This window comes from Microtus pennsylvanicus, chromosome 11 (genome assembly GCF_037038515.1).
Source record: "Microtus pennsylvanicus isolate mMicPen1 chromosome 11, mMicPen1.hap1, whole genome shotgun sequence".
NCBI lineage: Eukaryota > Metazoa > Chordata > Mammalia > Rodentia > Cricetidae > Microtus > Microtus pennsylvanicus.
In genome coordinates this window covers 58649702-58667108 of record NC_134589.1, presented here as the reverse complement: position 1 = coordinate 58667108, position 17407 = coordinate 58649702, and the positions used below count along the sequence as shown (strand labels likewise).

The 17407-nt window shown below is 45.7% G+C and overlaps 1 protein-coding gene across 1 annotated transcript in view; it reads left to right on the top strand.

Annotated features, from left to right (window-relative positions):
• The first annotated feature begins 5861 nt into the window (after positions 1–5861).
• The window catches only part of Fbxw10b (F-box and WD repeat domain containing 10B), a 31531-nt gene continuing 19985 nt past the window's right edge, over positions 5862–17407 (top strand). The window contains exons 1-6 of the mRNA XM_075989584.1: positions 5862–6558; positions 9380–9547; positions 11538–11738; positions 11833–11960; positions 13809–13931; positions 16499–16608. Of these exons, the coding sequence (XP_075845699.1) occupies positions 6045–6558; positions 9380–9547; positions 11538–11738; positions 11833–11960; positions 13809–13931; positions 16499–16608 (1244 nt within the window). The 5' untranslated portion in view covers positions 5862–6044. The remainder of the gene's footprint in view (positions 6559–9379; positions 9548–11537; positions 11739–11832; positions 11961–13808; positions 13932–16498; positions 16609–17407) is intronic.

Below are 17407 nucleotides of genomic sequence, written 5' to 3'. Positions count from 1 at the left end.
TGTTGCAGATTTGCTTAGCTTCTGGGTTTAGTTACACACCAGTTACTCGGGGGCAGAACTCGGGGTGGCATGGTCTGCTGTTTTCTTCCTTTCCCACCAAACACAATGAAATACTTTTTCTTTACTTTTTACTTGAGATAGGCCCTTGCTATGTAGCCTCAGTTGACCTGGGATGCACTACCTATCCTCAGCTGACCTCAGACCCACAGTTCTCTTTTCTCACTTTCAAGTGCCTGGGTTGTAAGCATGAGTTACCAGTGTGATGCTCAGCTCAGTAAGGACCTTCCCAGGAGCAAAATCCAATGTCTGAATTTCTTGGATCTAGTTTTTAAAGAATACTCTTTGAAAGGGAAAATCATATGATCTTGGCCTGCCCCTTCCTTTTTTAAGATTAAATCTCTTTGTCTTTAATTTTAGTTTTAATTGACACACAATGAGTATGTATGCTTATGAAATTCAGTGTGGTGCTCCAATACATGTACATAATGTATAATAACCAAAGAAGAACAACTAACACGTCTATCGCCCCAAATATTTATTCATTTGTTGTGAGAACAAATCCTGTCTTCCTATTGTTTTGAAATAAGCCTGCTCAGTATTATTATTGTTATTGCTCCTAGTTGCCATTTTAATTACTATAGACTATCTGATAAATCATTTTAGGACTCTGCTTTAGATTAATGCAGCATCTGTGAGACTGTTGTTTCCAGAAGATGTTTTTGAGACAGAGGACTCATAAATGCCGAGATCACAGGTGTGTGCCGCTGTGTCTGGTTTACTTGGCGTTAGAAACGGAACCCGAGGTTTCTTGCATCTGTGCAAAGCACTCTACCAACTGAACAACATCTCCAGTACTTTTAAAAATATACATTTATTTATTGACTGTGTGTGTGTGTGTGTGTGTGAGAGAGAGAGAGAGAGAGAGAGAGAGACAGAGACAGAGAGAGAGAGAGAGACAGAGAGAGAGACAGAACCATGGCACACATGTAGAGGTCAGAAGACAACTTGTAAGCCATTTCTGACTTGAACTTATGATTTTTTTTCACCTCAGTATTACCACAAAACCAGGGATTTTGTGTGCCACCGAACGTGATTGTTCTTAAGAAAAAAAAGTCAACACTGTCCTCATCTCCACCATTCTCTCCAGTTTCTCACAGACTCAGCGTCCTGAAATGTCATTTGATTAGGCCAAAATATCCAAGCTCATACAAAAAGAGCCATTTAGCTATTTCTTTACCTGGCTTGAACTTCTGTTTTTCTTACAGCTTTTGCCCAGTAGTTTTCAGGTTTAAGATTCCTTTTGATGTAATATATCAAAGCAAAACGAAAGAGTCTCACATATTTGCTCACTTCTGTCACTTGCCTCAAGTGATAGACATACCACTTTCCATTTTCTTTGAAAACTAAAAATTAACTATAACACACAAATAAAAACTAAGGAAAGGAAGAGAGAGAGAGAGAGAGAGAGAGAGAGAGAGAGAGAGAGAGAGAGAGAGAGAGAGAGGAGACTATTTTTGTATTCTTGTATTTCTAACAAGCTGTGGACTTTCCCCAAGCTTGTGGAAGCGTGTGCCAACTGTTTGTGTTCTGTCCCCTTCCATCCCCACCCCCCACATTGTGTGACTTATGTGAAAAACAAAGAAAAGCAAACCAGACCTCAGAAGGAAATCACTTTGATGCAGTCAGATGTAATTTTAGCCACCACCTGGTTTGTTTTTAAAAGCATTTGTGTGTATGTGTGCACGTGTGTGTGTGTGGTAGGCGATATGTCGCATGTATACTGAAGTAGCAGGACAACTTGGGGAGTCGGTTCTCTCCTCCTACCATGTTGGATCCAGGATAGAGCTCAGGTCATCAGGGCTCTCAGCAAGTGCTTTAACTTACTGAACCATCGCCAGCCCCAATTTATCCTCAGCCTTTTGAAAGCGATGTCCATTTTCCAGGAATCTTATGAATTTCTAGTCAATGTCCCAGGATTGGTGACATCAGTCACCATGGACATCAGTGTTCTTATCTCTCTGTCTCAGCCAGTTTTGTGTTGCTATATCATAACATGGAAGACTGAGCAAACTGTAGAGAAAACCATTGTGCCATTCACATCGCTGGGAGGTAGTACGTCTGAAGTCAGGGGCTTTGCGTCTCATCTGCATCATCTCTGCGTGGAAGGGAAGGGCAAGGAGACCAACCTTGCAGCCTTGAACTCTTTAAAGTTAGCATTAATATTCCCATGACAATGGAGTCCTCATGACCCAAACGTGTCCCATCAGGCCCCACCACCCCACATCATGGCATTGGGCATCAAGTTTTCAACACGTGTTCTCTAGATCCACGTTCAAGCCGCAGAACTTTTCAACTTGCTTCAACATATTTTGGCAAGGAATGCCTGCAAATCAGGCTGATTCAAAGTGCGGCCTTTACAGTGTATGGTCTGAGACTAACCCAGAAGAAAGCAAGCCTTGTCTTTTGATCACAAGATACTGATTTAAACTGAAGTGAAAACCATATGAGAAGAGAGAAACAGGAATTGATTGATTCTTTAAGATGATAACAGAATACTCAGGGCTGCGTCTGGATTCACCGCTTCTAATTTACATCTTTTCTTGGCTTCTTCAGTGGCTGAGTTCTGTAACGTGTTGGCTACTTAACTCCCCTGGTTGGATATAGATGGTCGTCATCTTTAGTGGACGGCCTCAGAGCCTCCACTACATTAGCCTGGAGACTGGAGAAAGGAGGTGTGTGAGTTTCTTCCTTTAGAAAGATCCCTTCTGGTTTAGTACTAATGCCCAACTCCCCATTTGTACCACTCATGTATCCGAGTGCCAGGGCAGGTGACCCTTGCAGGGAGGGTCATTGTGCCACATGCACCCAAAATCCATATGCATAGCACAGATTGCATATAGCACAAATTCTAATTGTTCTAAATAATAATAAAAAGAAAACCCAGAGTCAGATATTAGATCAGAGAAACAGTGCAGCTAACCACTAGAGGGACCTTTTACCTCTACCAATCCTGTCCTCAGATGGCCTCCTCAGACGGTGTCCTCAGACTGACTGCACAGACTGCACCCTCAGACTGCATCTAAGTTCCTGTCTCCTCCCGCCTTTTATTCCTCTCTCTGCCCAGCCATATCATTCCTGTCTCCACCTCCCTAGTGCAGGGATTAAAAGTGTGAGACTCTCAAGTACTGGGATTAAAGGTGTGAGCCATAACCCCTTGGACTCTAGTGACTTAGCTCTGCACTCTGATCTTCAGGCAAGCTTTATTTGTTAAAACACAAACAAAACATCACTACAACTGTATAGCTCGCAGAGACTGAGCCACTTAGGCTGTGTGGACATGCTTACTTTTTATCTCTAGCTTTGATTTCCTTGGAAACTGTATTCAGGAAGTCCCATTGTCTTTCAGAAAGACCAGATACCAGAAAAGATGAGTGACATTAGATCATTTATAAAATACTGAGGATCAGGACTTGGCTGTGCAGTGTTAAAATCCTTTTCCCCTCGGGCTGGAGAGATGACTCAGTGGTTAAGAGCACTGACTGCTCTTCCAGAGGCCCTGGGTTCAATTCCCAGCACCCACATGGCAGCTCACAACTGTCTGTAACTCCAGTTCCCGGGATCTGACATCTTCACACCAATGCACATAAGATAAAGTTAAATAAATTATAAAAAATCTTTTCCCCAAATTAATCATTTAAGTAGTAATGTTGCTAACTATCTAAGAAAAAAGGAAGTCATGTGTATATATGCACAAATACCTATTTTTTTGCCTCATGATTTTAATGTAAACTGTCATTACAGGCTCATTGTCCTCCAGCTAATGCTGCTTCCTTGGTAGGCCGTGAACATAGGAGATCTCAAAGCCCACCTCCACAGTGACACACTTCCTCTAACAAGGTGACACCTATTCCAACAAGGCCATACTTCCTAATAGTGCCACTCCCTTTGGGGGCTATTTTCTTTCAAACCACCACAAATGCTATTTTTGAATACTCTTTCTCATTTCTTCTCTCACTTCAATCCTGGCATCCCTGAGACATGGATACTGCTTTTTCCATAACATGGATGGAAAAGGACATGTCTCCAAGATCAGAGAGGTTAAGAAAGGCCATTCTACAAGAAATCATGATGGAATTACACAATACATCCTTATGTCTAACTTGAATAACTCTCACTGCTTCTGGATGTAGACCAGTCTCACAGATTAGAATTCTAATTTAGTCAAGCCTTTGCAAACCAGGTACTTTCAGCTGTGGCACTTGCTCTTGTGTATTCGGACAGTGTGCTTTGGGCCTCCTCTTCCTATCTGCCTGCTTTGTGGTGGCTCAGATCTCAATGCCCTCTGCCTGTTCTCCAGTTCTCTCTACACAGAAGAGGGTGAGCTTTTAGAACTAACCTCATTTGTCCCCAACCCTGGGCCTTACATGTGATCACCAGTGCAGGCAACCAGTGATGATTTCCACTGCCTTCTCCAACTGTTCTAGCCTTCAGAAGGGCACTGGAAAGCCATCTGTGTTATATAATGCCAGAGGAGTAATCAAAATAATAGCATTGGTTGAGTCCGTGGGGTTTATCTAAATCCACACATCAGCTACAATACATCTGCTTTCCTCCCTGAAGGTCTCCTAAGTGGAGAAACTGAGGCCAGCTCAGAGGAGCTGTAGCTTGCCGAAGACCACATAGCTAAGACATGAGCCTAGTCTTGTATGAAGGAGGAGAATTATCTCAGCGTACCTCGTCACTGCTGCTAGGTGATCACTGTACCCCATCTTCGTTAGTCATTTGGAAACATTTCAGATCTATGAGCACTAGAACAGGGGACACTCATGCATTCTCACCAACGCTGAGAATTTGGTCACGCTTCATGGTGAATGCTTTACGAAGCTCAGGGAGAACCGCGTTTTCTCCCAGGATGTCAGGGTGAGCAGAACTCTCCTTGAGGAGCCCTATGTACATGTGTTTGGCTCTAATAACCCAACTCGTTACTTTTGGGGGGTATCACGAGTCAGGGCTGAAGGGACAATATCCCCGATAGCAGGTATGACATACGTTTCATGTAGTTTTTCTTTTAAAAACCACACGCGCGCGCGTACACACACACACACACACACACACACACACACACACACACACACACACGGAGACTCCTGCAATGATGATGTGGCGATACTTACTGTGTCGTGGGGGTGATGTAAGTGCTGGGCAGTCTTTCAGGTGTACAGCATCTCACTTAGGCCTCACTGTCCCCCTGTGAAGTAGAAATCATCACTGTTACATCCACTTTCAGACGAGGAAACTGAAGATGATCAAGCAACCTCCTGGTGTCCACAGAGCAAGGAGCAGCTGCACTGGGGACCAGACTCCAAAGCCGTACCCCAGACCTCACAGTCTCCACTACCAAGCCACACTACCTCCCCTCTCAACATGGGTGGGCCTGTGACTGAGGCTATCCTTGGGACAACTGAAACTTCTGGAGCAGGCAGTGGTCTCCTGAAGATTTCTGTCCGGCACTGAGAAGTGATTAAATACCCTCCATTGATGCTAAACATTTGTGCTTCCACCATGGCAATAACTTGGGGGGCAGTGGAACGTCTGTCTAGTGACTACAAATGTAAGAAGATCACACCTAAGTCTACATTCATGAATATTCAAGAGTCATTTTTAACAACAACTGAAAGCTCCGGACGTTTTTATTTTTAAAGGGGGCTGTGTATATTTTACGTCTGGTGAACAGCATACCTGATAGAGAAATGAGATGAGCAGCTCTTCCAGAATATACAGCAACTGCCTCTACTTTTGCAGTGCCAGTCTTAGAAGATTTACGGTAAAGCTATGTTTCCAAGGAGGTCAGTACAAAAGCCAGACTTCTACAGGCAGTTTCTGGGTCAGACCAGTTTTCCATCCATCGCAGTGGCTTCTGTTTTCTCCAGATGTTAATCACGAAGAGGCTCCAAAGAGGCTATTTTTCTGCTTCCCCTGTCTCTCTGGTGTTTTGATATTGTTGCTAACGGGCAAGGTTAAAATGAACTGGTCATCCAAGAGTCATGGAAAACATGGAACCAAGATTTAAGCAGGCCCTCTATTTTCGTTGTGAAAGGGGACTCGACTGGGTTCCTGTGTGCCAGAAGTGTGAAACCTGTGTCTTAGCGTGGAAGATCTTTGTTACCAAAGAGTGGTTCCGGAGGGTCAGCGACATATCCCAGAGGAGGTTTCTAGTTAGCATCCTGGGACAGTTAAATAGCCTGTATTTGTTACACTACTTCCAGAATATCCTACAGACCACCCAGGGGAAGGACTTCATCTATAACAGGTCTCGGATCAAATTCAGCAGGAAGGAGGGGAAGGAGGAGAAGGTTGTGAAGTCCTCCTTGAACCAGATGTTGGATAAAACAGCGGAGCAGAAGATGAAGGAGATCCTGTACTGGTTCGGCAACAGCACCCATCGGACCAAGGCCAACTACACCCTCCTGCTGCTGCAGATGTGTGACTCAAAGTTACTGCTTACTGCCGCCGATGCGATCAGAGTCCTGTTCGTCAAAGAGTGGAACAATATCTCAGGTGAGGGCACAGGGCCCCAGAGACCAGAATGCAGGCTTGTGGCGGGGCACAGGTGCAGGCAGACTTGGGAGGACGGTGACCGCCCACTGTGCAGGGTACAGTTCTGTGAACCTTGTCTTGACACCCGATCGTTTACCAAAGGAGGGACTGCGGAGAGGGACTTCATTCTGGAAAACTATCCGCTGACAAACACAGACGGAAGGACAGACCTTTCAACCATGGGGACTGAACACAACTTTCTGTCTGCCTCCAGCCGGGAGTAGCTGACCCCAGGCTCTGACCACTGCAAGCTGGTGTCATTTCTTTCTTGCATTAGTGTTTGACTGGGCTTGGAGGGACGTGATGGGGAAACTATTCTCAGCAGCTATGGGCAGAAGTCAAGCCAAACAACACAATTTACAGCTTAAAAAATGTTTCATTTTACCTTATTTCTTGCTTAAGTGTGAAACCAAATCTTAATAAAATGTGGCTAAAAGTCCAAATTGCTCAGGGCACTAGCTCACAGGCAGTAGTCTGTGTCCGAGTCTCCAACAGGGTTTGGTAAAATGAGCCTGGCCCAGCAGCTGGTCTGAGGTGCTGTCCAGTGGGCCTGAGGGGTCCAGGCATCTGTTTCTGGCTGATGAAGACATTGCTGGGCCTTGCTGAGAAACTTCTTGGTCCTGAGTATTGACAGGAAAGTATTGGAAGCAAAATAAAGCAGAAGAGAGGCAGGAGTCTTTCGAGTGGGAGAGACCCTGGCATAGAGTGGTTCAGGGAGATTAGGGACTGGAGAAGAGGTTTAGCCAGGGGTGGTGAGGAGAGCAGGAGGGGTGGTCTTACAGAGGAATTTTGGAGTTTGAGCTTTTGAAAGTGGGTATTGAGTTGTGGTCCTATCTGTGGGGTAATGGAACTCCCCGCATCCCCGCTTTAGAGACAGGGTCTGCAGAGAGATGGCTCAGCTGTTAAGAGCACTACTTGCTCTTCCAAAAGTCCTGAGTTCAATTCCCAGCAACCACATGGTGGCTCACACTCATCTGTAATGTGATCTGGTGCCCTCTTGAGGAAGAGACCTGGTCAGTCGTCCTCATCAACTCAGACCATGGAACCCAATATGGACAAGGTCAACAGACCTGCCATATATGGGCTGCCCATGCGTGCTTCAGCATTGCCAGGGCATACATTTCACTTATTTTCTAGAAACTCAAGGGTATTCCTCCTCAGCCTCCCAAGTGCTGGGGTTAATTATAGGCATACATTGCCGTTCACGACTTTCAAAGGAATTTCAAAGTCAGATGATGCAACGAGATCCTCATACATGTCAGCTGGTTTCCTTTCTGTGTGCCTGCTTTCCTTCCTTCCTTCCTTCCTTCCTTCCTTCCTTCCTTCCTTCCTCCCTCCTTTCTTTTTCTCCTCCCTCCCTCCCTTCTTCCTTTCTTTTTAAAGATGTATCTATCTTTATTTTGTTGTTTTGCCTACGGGTATGTATGTGTACCATGCAGATGTCTGATGCCTGTGGAGACCAAATGAGGGCATCAGATCCCCTGGAACTGGAGTTACAAACTATTGTGAGCTGCCGTGTGGGTGTGAGGAACCGAATCTGTATCCTCCGCAAGTAGCAGTTGAGCCATCTCTCCAACCCCTCTCTTTGTATCTTTGGTGTCAAGGATATAAAGGACGAGACAGTTGAGGAAAAAAAATGAGTGAATCCAAGTGCATTGAAACTAAGTTAGATGAGTGGGCTGCTCCCTAAGTTTATAATAAAGAAACAAAATCTGGGGAATCCGAGCCTTGGGGCTTGATCATCCAGCATGGCAGCAGAAAGCCCCCAACATGTTCCACTGTACTGGGCTCTTTTGTGCAATGTGCACATATGTCCATAGTTCTCTTTCTACGACTCCATCCAATGCTGTAAGACTCAGCGATTTACACTGGGGTTGTATAAGACTAGTTATAGATCAAGGCAAATTTCTTTGCCTGGGAGATCATCTCTCTTAAACAGTTAAGAAGTTCTGGGGCTGGAGAGATGCCTTGCAGAGGTCCCACACTGGGTACTTCATAATCTTCACACCCTCTTCTGAACTCTAAGGGCATCTGCACTCTAGTGCACATGAAAATAAGTATTCCTTAAAAGTTAAGGTTTCTAATCTGCTACAAGGGCGGTTATACGTTGAAGGGAATCAGCGAGAGCTTCGGAGAGCCATCCTTCCAGCAGCTCCTCCCATGGCTCCACCACTCTCTCCTTAAATACAGAAGGCTAACAAAGTCTGCAGCATAGCTTTCCCGGTGGAGCCCCGGGGGAGGCTTTCCGAGATTTTTACACAGAAACTCAGAGGCCTCGAGTAAAACTAATAAGTCTCTGGTTTGTTCTGCATGGATGCTTCTCAGTCTCTCTCTCTCTCTCTCTCTCTCTCTCTCTCTCTCTCTCTCTCTCTCTCTCTCTCTTTCGGTGTGTGTGTGCATACACATGCATGCATGTTGATTCTAGGACCTCAATATCCATAAATGCTCAAGTTCTTTTTAATCTAAAATAGTATTTGCACAGAGCCTGTGCAAACCTCCCAGGAATGTTAAGCTGTCGCTAGTTCACTTTTAATGCTGACTCCGGACCAAATGCGGCTGCAGTTGTTACGCTGGACTGGTCAGGGACGAGGGACAAGAGCTCCGTGGATGTCTGCTGCAGATACAGGTTGCTTGCTTTCACTTTTCAATTAGCAATTGACTGAGAGATTCCAGAAACTGACTGCATTTAACCAAAGGAGGAAAGACAAGGCCTTGTCTCTCTACTTCATCTCCCTCTGTACACCTACTTCAGTGCAAACTTGTCTTGGCTTTTGTTCACCAGGCCTCAATCAAGACTCCAACGATATAATGTTTTTCCCCGAGAAAAGCTACAACCCTGCATCTGACACTTCATATGTCCATTGGGCAGCTAGACCCAAACCCATGTCGTTCCCTATGTCCAGACCTTCGCGCAATAAAATGGGGGCTGAAAATGAGAAAGACGCTACTGGTAAGTCCAGGCTCTAGCATCAGGTGAGTTAGATTGTTCACCCGACAGGGTTTTTGGTTAAAAAAAAAAATCTTTTGGTGGTTTTTTTTGTGTGTGATTGGATGGCATCCTGTGTCAGAGAACACCAGCACCTACAGAGTTTGACTTAAGATTTCTTTTTTTTATTTTTTAATGGTTATGGGGTAGTAAAAACATTTTGTTGTGGCTTTTTGGGTCAGTCTTATTATTATGTATCCCTGGCTGACCTTGAACTCATGGTCCTTCTTGACTCCCCCACTTATCACAATCATAGGCACGTGGCAGCGAGGTATTATTCTTACTTACGATGACTTTTCCAGGATGTGACCTTACATAAAGTCAAGGGCTTCTGTATATGAGGTCGGGGAAACTCAGTGGGGTTGGAGGCGCTGACAAGGCTGTACAAGCTGGGGACGTCAGCTGTGAAAACTAGCTTGCCCTTAGTGTTCTGTGCCAGGCTCTTGGACAGCTGGTAAGGGTAGAAGGCTACACGCTGGTCATGATTGCCTCTCATGCTTATGCGTTCACTCCTGCGGGCTCTCTAAGACACTCTTGAAAAGAGCTCAGAAAGGAGCTCTTTAGAGCATCCCACAGTTTTCCCCTCTATCCTTGGCCACCGTGTGTCTGTACCTGGTGTGGTACACGGTTGCCCTCTAGAGTTCACCTCATCCGCGGCTGTCTTTGAAGCACTGGATACAGTTTTCTGAGGGAAATTAATGTGGTATGGAGTGTGGCTCCAGACCAGACGACCTTCCCAAGATGGTCTCTGAAATGAGGCACATGAACTCATGGGTCATCAGTCCAAGTTGACCTGGAATCTGCTAAGGAGTTAGTTAACTCTGGGCTTGAACTTGTAGCTCTTGTCTGAGCCTCTCAAGCGGCAGGGTTACAGGTGTGCAGCCACACCCAGTTAGGGATGTGCTTTGAGAATTGTATTGCCAGCTGATTCTGCCGTTGTGTGAACGTTATGACGTGTATGTTCATAAACCTGGACGGGGTAGCCTACTGTATAACCAGGCTAGGTCCTACATTCTGTCCACCACTGTCTGAAACATTGTGTGATTGATGACAGCCCATGAACAAGGCATGAGAAATACAAAATACCTTTTAAGTGAAAAATTCACATTTCAGAGGTACATAGAACAGCACAATAGCTAGCCATCTGACCTCTAGTCATACTGACCAACGATGATCGATGTTTTAGCAGTCTTAGTAATTGTGCAATGCTGGTCACTGAACCTCAGGCCTCATCCTTGCTAGTAAGTGCTTCAGCACTGAGCGACACTTTTAACCCAGCAATTTTAATTCGTTACTTCCCTCCTTTTAAATTGTTTCAATTTTTCTTTTACTAGCGTATTGTGTTTGTGTGTGCACGCGTGTGCATGTGCGTGCATGTGTGTGTGTGTGTGTGTGTGTGTGTGTGTGTGTGTGTGTGTGTAGATGCTGTGTGGTACACGTGGAGGTCAGAAGTTGACCTCAGGTATTCTTAGTTGTTCTCCATCTTAATTATTGAGGCAGGATCTCTCATGGAGCTGGGAGCTCACTGATAGCTAGACTGTGAGTCCCAGGGATCTTTCTGTTTCCTGCCCCCGCCCCCCCCACCCCGTGCTGGGATTATAGGTGTGGACCACTGCACATGGTTTTTAAGTTGGTGCTTCGGATCAAACTCAGGTAGTTATGTTTGCGCGACAAGCACTCTCTGGACTGATTTCTCTTTCATTGGAGCATTTTATAGGAAATTCCAGCTAAGATGCCATATCTGTCTTTACTCTACATCTGGAGCCGAAAAGTACTTGTGTGTTTGAGTCATGAGGTTCTGTTTCGGTGGCAAAAGAGCCCGATGAGAAGAGTCGGTGGCCCCTGGCTAGACACGGAGACCTATTTGGGGGCAGGCTTCGCAGTGGATTTGCCCGGGGACTAGAGTTATCACAGATGCAATCCAACCACCTACCTTTCTCTGGCTTTGCTCTAGAGGAAAAAGGGAAGAGTTTGCTCCAGTGTATTTCTGAGATGAATAAACAGATTTCTGGAAAAGCGGGCGTATCAAGGCTGGCAGATGATCCGTGCAACCTGCTGCTGAGCCTGGATGAGGTTCAAGTCCTGTCTTCTGGGTCCAGCAAATATCGGGACTTTATCCGTTACCTGCCCCTCCACATCTCCAAGTACATTCTAAGTATGCTGGGTAGCTGGGGGGATTTCCCAGAGACTTCCCATCGGGGCCCAGCTGTGGGGGGTTTCTAGGTCCACCTTCTTTCTTTTTCTCCCAGGAATGCTGGATAAGAACAGTCTGAACAAGTGTCACCTTGTGAGCCAGCACTGGGCCGCTCTGACCCAGCAGGTCAAGGTGGACCTGAACATGCACTCCTTCATCCAGAACCAGATTACTTTCTTGCAGGTACTTTGGGTCTGAGGGGAATGTCTGTGGATCAGCTTTGTTTCCATAGTAAGGTTGAACATTGGCATCTCCCTGATAGACCCCCAAATGGCTTCCTACCCACACGTGCAGCACTCCCCAGTGCTCTGACCTCCTGCCTTTCCACAGTCACTGTGCTCAGCAGGGACGAACACAGAAACCTTAGGGGTGGGCTGGCAAAGATGGTTCGGTGGCCGAAGGTACCTGCTGCCAAGCCTGATGACCTGAGTTTGATCCCCTGAATCCACGTGATGAAAAGAGAGAACAAATTTCTGCAAGTTTTCCTGTGATCGCACGTGTGCTGTGGTACATGTGCCCACCCGCATAGACACATACCCACAAACTAAACAAATGGACCAAAAAAATCCTTTTAAAGCAGAAATCTTTAAAGAACACGGGGGCTTCCTAACACTCAGAGGACTGGGACTCCAGCCCAGTGGTGGTGAGCTTGTCTAGCATGTGCAAAACTCTGGGAACCTTAGCTTCTGAGATGGTTGCCTGTCCTTAACTAATGAATACATCACCTTATATAGTGGAGAGCACGCCAATAATACTCTGCCTTTTCAAGACTATAATCTATCGTCGTTATCTACTGTGAACTTATACAGTAGATCTCTTAAGTCATCATCATCTCTAGAACTGCAAGATCCCAAACTTAGAGAGGCAGACAATTCTCCCTCTGCACAAAGAGTTACAGTGGCTTCTTCAACCAGAAAGCCACAAACTTCTGAATCAGCTTCAAGCTATCCACATCTTTACAAGGCCCACATGCAGTGGGTTCAGGTTAACAGGAAGTTTTCTCCAACAGTAAGCATCTCTGGCATCTCTACCCTTGTTTCTTACCTGAGATCTAACCCCGAACCTTGTAGTTCGGGTAGTGACAAAGGAAGAGACGCAGGCACAGTTAGCAGGCCACTGTCAGGAACTGCCCCTCTTTCATGCCGGCTTCGTTCCAGGCATTTGGCATTCACTATCTTTCTTGATTTGTCCACACAGAATCTTGTCTTAACTGTCCAGGTCTGGGCCTTCAGGGCTTGACCATCTTCAGATTTCATCAAGAACTAGTTTCCCTGTTTTCTCCTGGAGAGTAGAAACGAAGAGGAGTTATTTCATGTGTGTGTGTTTTAAAAATATATTTAAGTCTGGGGATGTAGCTCAGTGGTAGAGTGTTTAGTTCAACACCTAGTACCACAAAGTATTTTTCTCGAGATGATTGATAACATTGTAAGTGTTTATCATATAGGATATGATGTTTTGAAGTATATATACATTGTGGAATGGTTAAATGCCACTAATGAATACATCACTTCTCTCTGGAGAGAGAGAGAGCGCGCACTTAGCTTTGCATTTTCAAGAATACAATACAATATATCTTCATTAGCTATTGTGAACTTACCATACAATAGATCTCTTAAACTTCTTCCCGTCTAACTCTATGTGTCCTTTGACCACAATTTCTGCCACCTACCCTCCTGGAACACCTCAGTCTCTGGTGATCACTATTCTTTATACTTCTTATGATCTCAACTTTGTTAGATGCTGCACAGTGAGATCATGTATTTGTCTCTATGTGTCTGGCTTATTTCACTTAACATGATGTTCTCTGCTTTTGTGCACATTGCTGCAAACGACAGGATTTCCTTTGTATTTCTATTTTCTTGCATTCTATTGTGGAGATGCATACATGTACACACACACACACATAAACTTTTTAAAATTCTTCTTTAATGGATACTTACTTAGTTCTACATTTTAGTTATTATGGGTAGTACAATATACATAGAGTGCTGATGTCCACGTGAAGTCTTGCTTTCTTTTTAAACCACGCAGGGGTCCTACACAAGGGGAATAGATCCTAATTATGCCAGCAAAGTCAACATTCCAGTCCCTAAAATAGCAGACGACGGGAAGCGTTCGCGATCAAAAAGTCAGAAGTGGAAGCTGAGAACAAAGGTGGGTCTCCCTGATGTCTGGGTAAGCAGCCGCAGGTGTCGTGTTCCTGTCGGCCATTGAAGGCTGACACCCACAAACAAGGACCTAGGTTCGTGGGAGGTGCCACTCTCTGAAGGAGACATAAGTTTTGTGCTGCTACCCACATACAAGTCACTCCTTCTACGTAAGCCTTGGCATCGTCTGCTGGATGAGTGGAATTCACTGGGTGTCCTCCCCAGTGGTCTATGTCAGTGGCATTAAAGTCATCTAAGTGGAGATTTCAGAGGCTGGGAACAGAGTCAGCCATGCCTCGGATTCCCCTTTGTCCCGGGAATCCACACATCTCAAGGGCACTTGAGTCCGCTGCTTTAGAATGAGAAGAGCAGGAAAAGAGGGCCAAGGCTTGTTTAGAATGCCAGATTGCTTACCTCACTGCCAGGTCCATTCTGCTCCTTGATGGGAGGATGACTCCATTACCCATAGCTCTGCTCATCACTTCTTAGGCAGTACTGTAGAACGAAGGGAAGATACTTGGAGCATTGTGCATTTACTATCTAGGCATTGTAGTTATCCCCGAGACCATGAGATTTCTACTTCTTCTGCTCTGCTGAAGTTCCATTTATTCAGAAATGTTCAGTTGGTACTAAAAGGATACTTCAGGGAAGGGTGGCTTGACTTGGGGGCCCATAGGGAACCTGCGCGGAGTACAACTTAGAGATGGTTTGTTCATGTGTGTGCAGGGCCAGGCAGAGAACACAGAGGAGAGAGTGGGCGGCATGGGCCGTAAAGGCTAGAGAGACCGTGATGAACCGAGAGCCTACTGCCCTCCCAAAGGGCCTGGTAGCTTCACAGCTCCAGCTAATCATGCCATCGAGGACTGTGGAATCTGACCTCCCAGAAAATTGGAGCTTTCAGGAGAAGGGAAAAAAATCAGAGTTATGTGAAATCTCTTATATTGCCAGGTGTGGTGGCACATGTCTGAAATCTCAGCTGAGGCAGGATTGCTAGGTTCCATAGTGAGTTTGTGGTCAGCTTGAACTGGCTCAGAAACAAAAGCAAAAAAATGGAACCTCTTACCTTAAAAAAAAAAAAAGAAAGCTGCCAGTTAGAAGACATTTTCATAAACTACGTAAACTAAGAAAAGACGTTTGTGAATCTTATTTATCTGTAAGTTTTCATCTCCAAGTTGGTTCATCTATCCATTTTGTCAATAAAGAAACTGAGGGTCAGAAAAGCTTAAGGACTTCTAGTCAGTTGAGTGACAGAGGCACATGTTACACACACACACACACACACACACACACACACACCACACACACACACCACACCACACACACACCACACACACACACACACACACACACACACGTGCATGTGCTTATTTCTCTTTTATGTCTAAAAAGCTTCATGGGCCCTGGAGATAAGGCAGGTCTGCTGATTCTTTTGGAGCATCTCTGTGGCTACAGCTCAAGAGTTAACAGAGGGATGAAGGCATCTAAGGAGGGTCCAGGACACAGAGGAGAACGCTGAGCTTGAAGGAGACTTCCAAGGGGATGTTCTTGGGCCCTGCCTGATGCACACATGATGTCGTAGTCTTTGCTCTCACGACAGCCTCCCTCTTTCTTTCCTACAAGTTGAGTGTGTCTGCTTTCCAGCTTCTTGAGGGCTGGGAAAAGGAACGGAAGTAGATGTTCAGTTCAGTCTTCTATACTAGAATTTGCCATGCCTGGCAGGCTGGAGCCATTCAGAAATTGTGTGGTGGATGCCTGGAGGGAAGGAGGGTGGAAAGGGGGGAAGAAGAAGGGAAGGCGAGAAGCAAAGGGAATCACCCTGTTGAGGTTTGATAAAACTCACTTTCCCTCTCTGAGTCTCAGAAATGTGTCACCTGTAAGATGATGAGTGTACCATGTGGGCGAGTGGTCTACTTGGTGAGTCAGCTGCAGGGACATGGTCAGGTGCATACGCGCACTGGACTCAACTGTACCAAGTGCAGCACAGTTTCCCATGTGGTTGATGTTCTGCTGTGTTCTGTGCTACTGGGTACCTGTACTACAAATGCAACATCCCGATTTTGTGAGATGGTTGGTCAAAGGCAGCTGTAATTTGATGTACATGCCCATGCCCATGTGAGCTTGTCTGTGTGAGCTTGTCTGAGTGAGCATGTCCACGTGATCTAGCCTGTGTGAGCATGCCCGTGTGAGTATGCCTGTGTGAGCATCTCCACGTGAGCATGCCCGTGTGAGCATGCCCGCGTGAGCATGCCCGTGTGAGCATATCCACGTGAGCATGCCCGTGTGAGCTTGCTCACGTGTACTCATATTCAGTAGAGTTGCGCTCTAGGCAACACTTGGAATTCAGCCATGAAAACGCGCAGAGCTGAAGTGTAGAAAATTCAGAGGTGAAACATGAAGTGTAGTACCCACATCTTAGTGTTTTCTCTCACAGGTAACTTTAGTGCCCACTTATGGGCCTCTCGCCATCAACCCTAAACAGCAGCTACATCCTTGAAGGAAAGAGTCCATGGGAGACTGGGGATGGGGGCAGTGCATCCAGGACTCTACCGTTGACTCTGACTATGTCTCCTTCAGAATGATTACAACTTGTGGACTGCGTACCAGAACCAGGAAACTCAGATGGTACAGATGGAGGAGAGGAATGTCTTCTGCGGCACCTACAACATCCGCATTCTCTCTGACACGTAAGCCCTGGCTTGAGGACTTCGATCTTTAGGGACCCTTGCTGTGGTACTCCGGCTGGCACTGTAAGCCTCTCTGGACCTTCACTGACTTGGGAAGGCCGAGCTCCTCCACTTAGGCTCCAGGTTTGAGCTTGCATAAGTTCCTGTTTGAACAACGAATGTTCAACCTGCACCGTTCCTGCAGCCCAGGACACCTTCTTTAGTTTTAGGTATCCTGACCGAAAAAACTTTTGTACAGATTACACACATAAAATCTTTGATTCCTTGAAATTTCTCTGTTGTCTTATTCTAACTTGAGAGCACACACGGAGAAAAGTCCTTTCAATCCCAGCCAGTGCACAGAGAAATACAAGTCTCCTGAAATCGTATCACCAAGAGACAGCCGCCACTAACATGGAGGCAGGAGCTGATGCAGAGGCCATGGAGGAGTGTTTCCACTGGCTTGGTCAATTATTTGGTTATCTTGTTCAGAATAGCCAATTTTTGTGGTAGTTTTCTGATTAGGAAATCAATTCCTCTCACCTGGCAGTGGTGAGCTGAGTGACTGTAAAGGTCGCTGTGACCAAGGGCCACATCCTTGTTTACTGTCAGTGGTACTCATGGGCCTAGTAATCTGATCCTAACAACTGCTCCTGGGCTACTGGTTAAGGGGGAAAGACAGAAAGAAAACTCAGTGTGCATGGGACTTCCCAACTTTATTCCTCTCAAGTTTTCTATGAGAAACAGACTACCATGGTCAATTAGGTTTGGGAACGGCTCTCCGTCTAGTCTACCTTTGGGAGACATAGTGTACATAAGC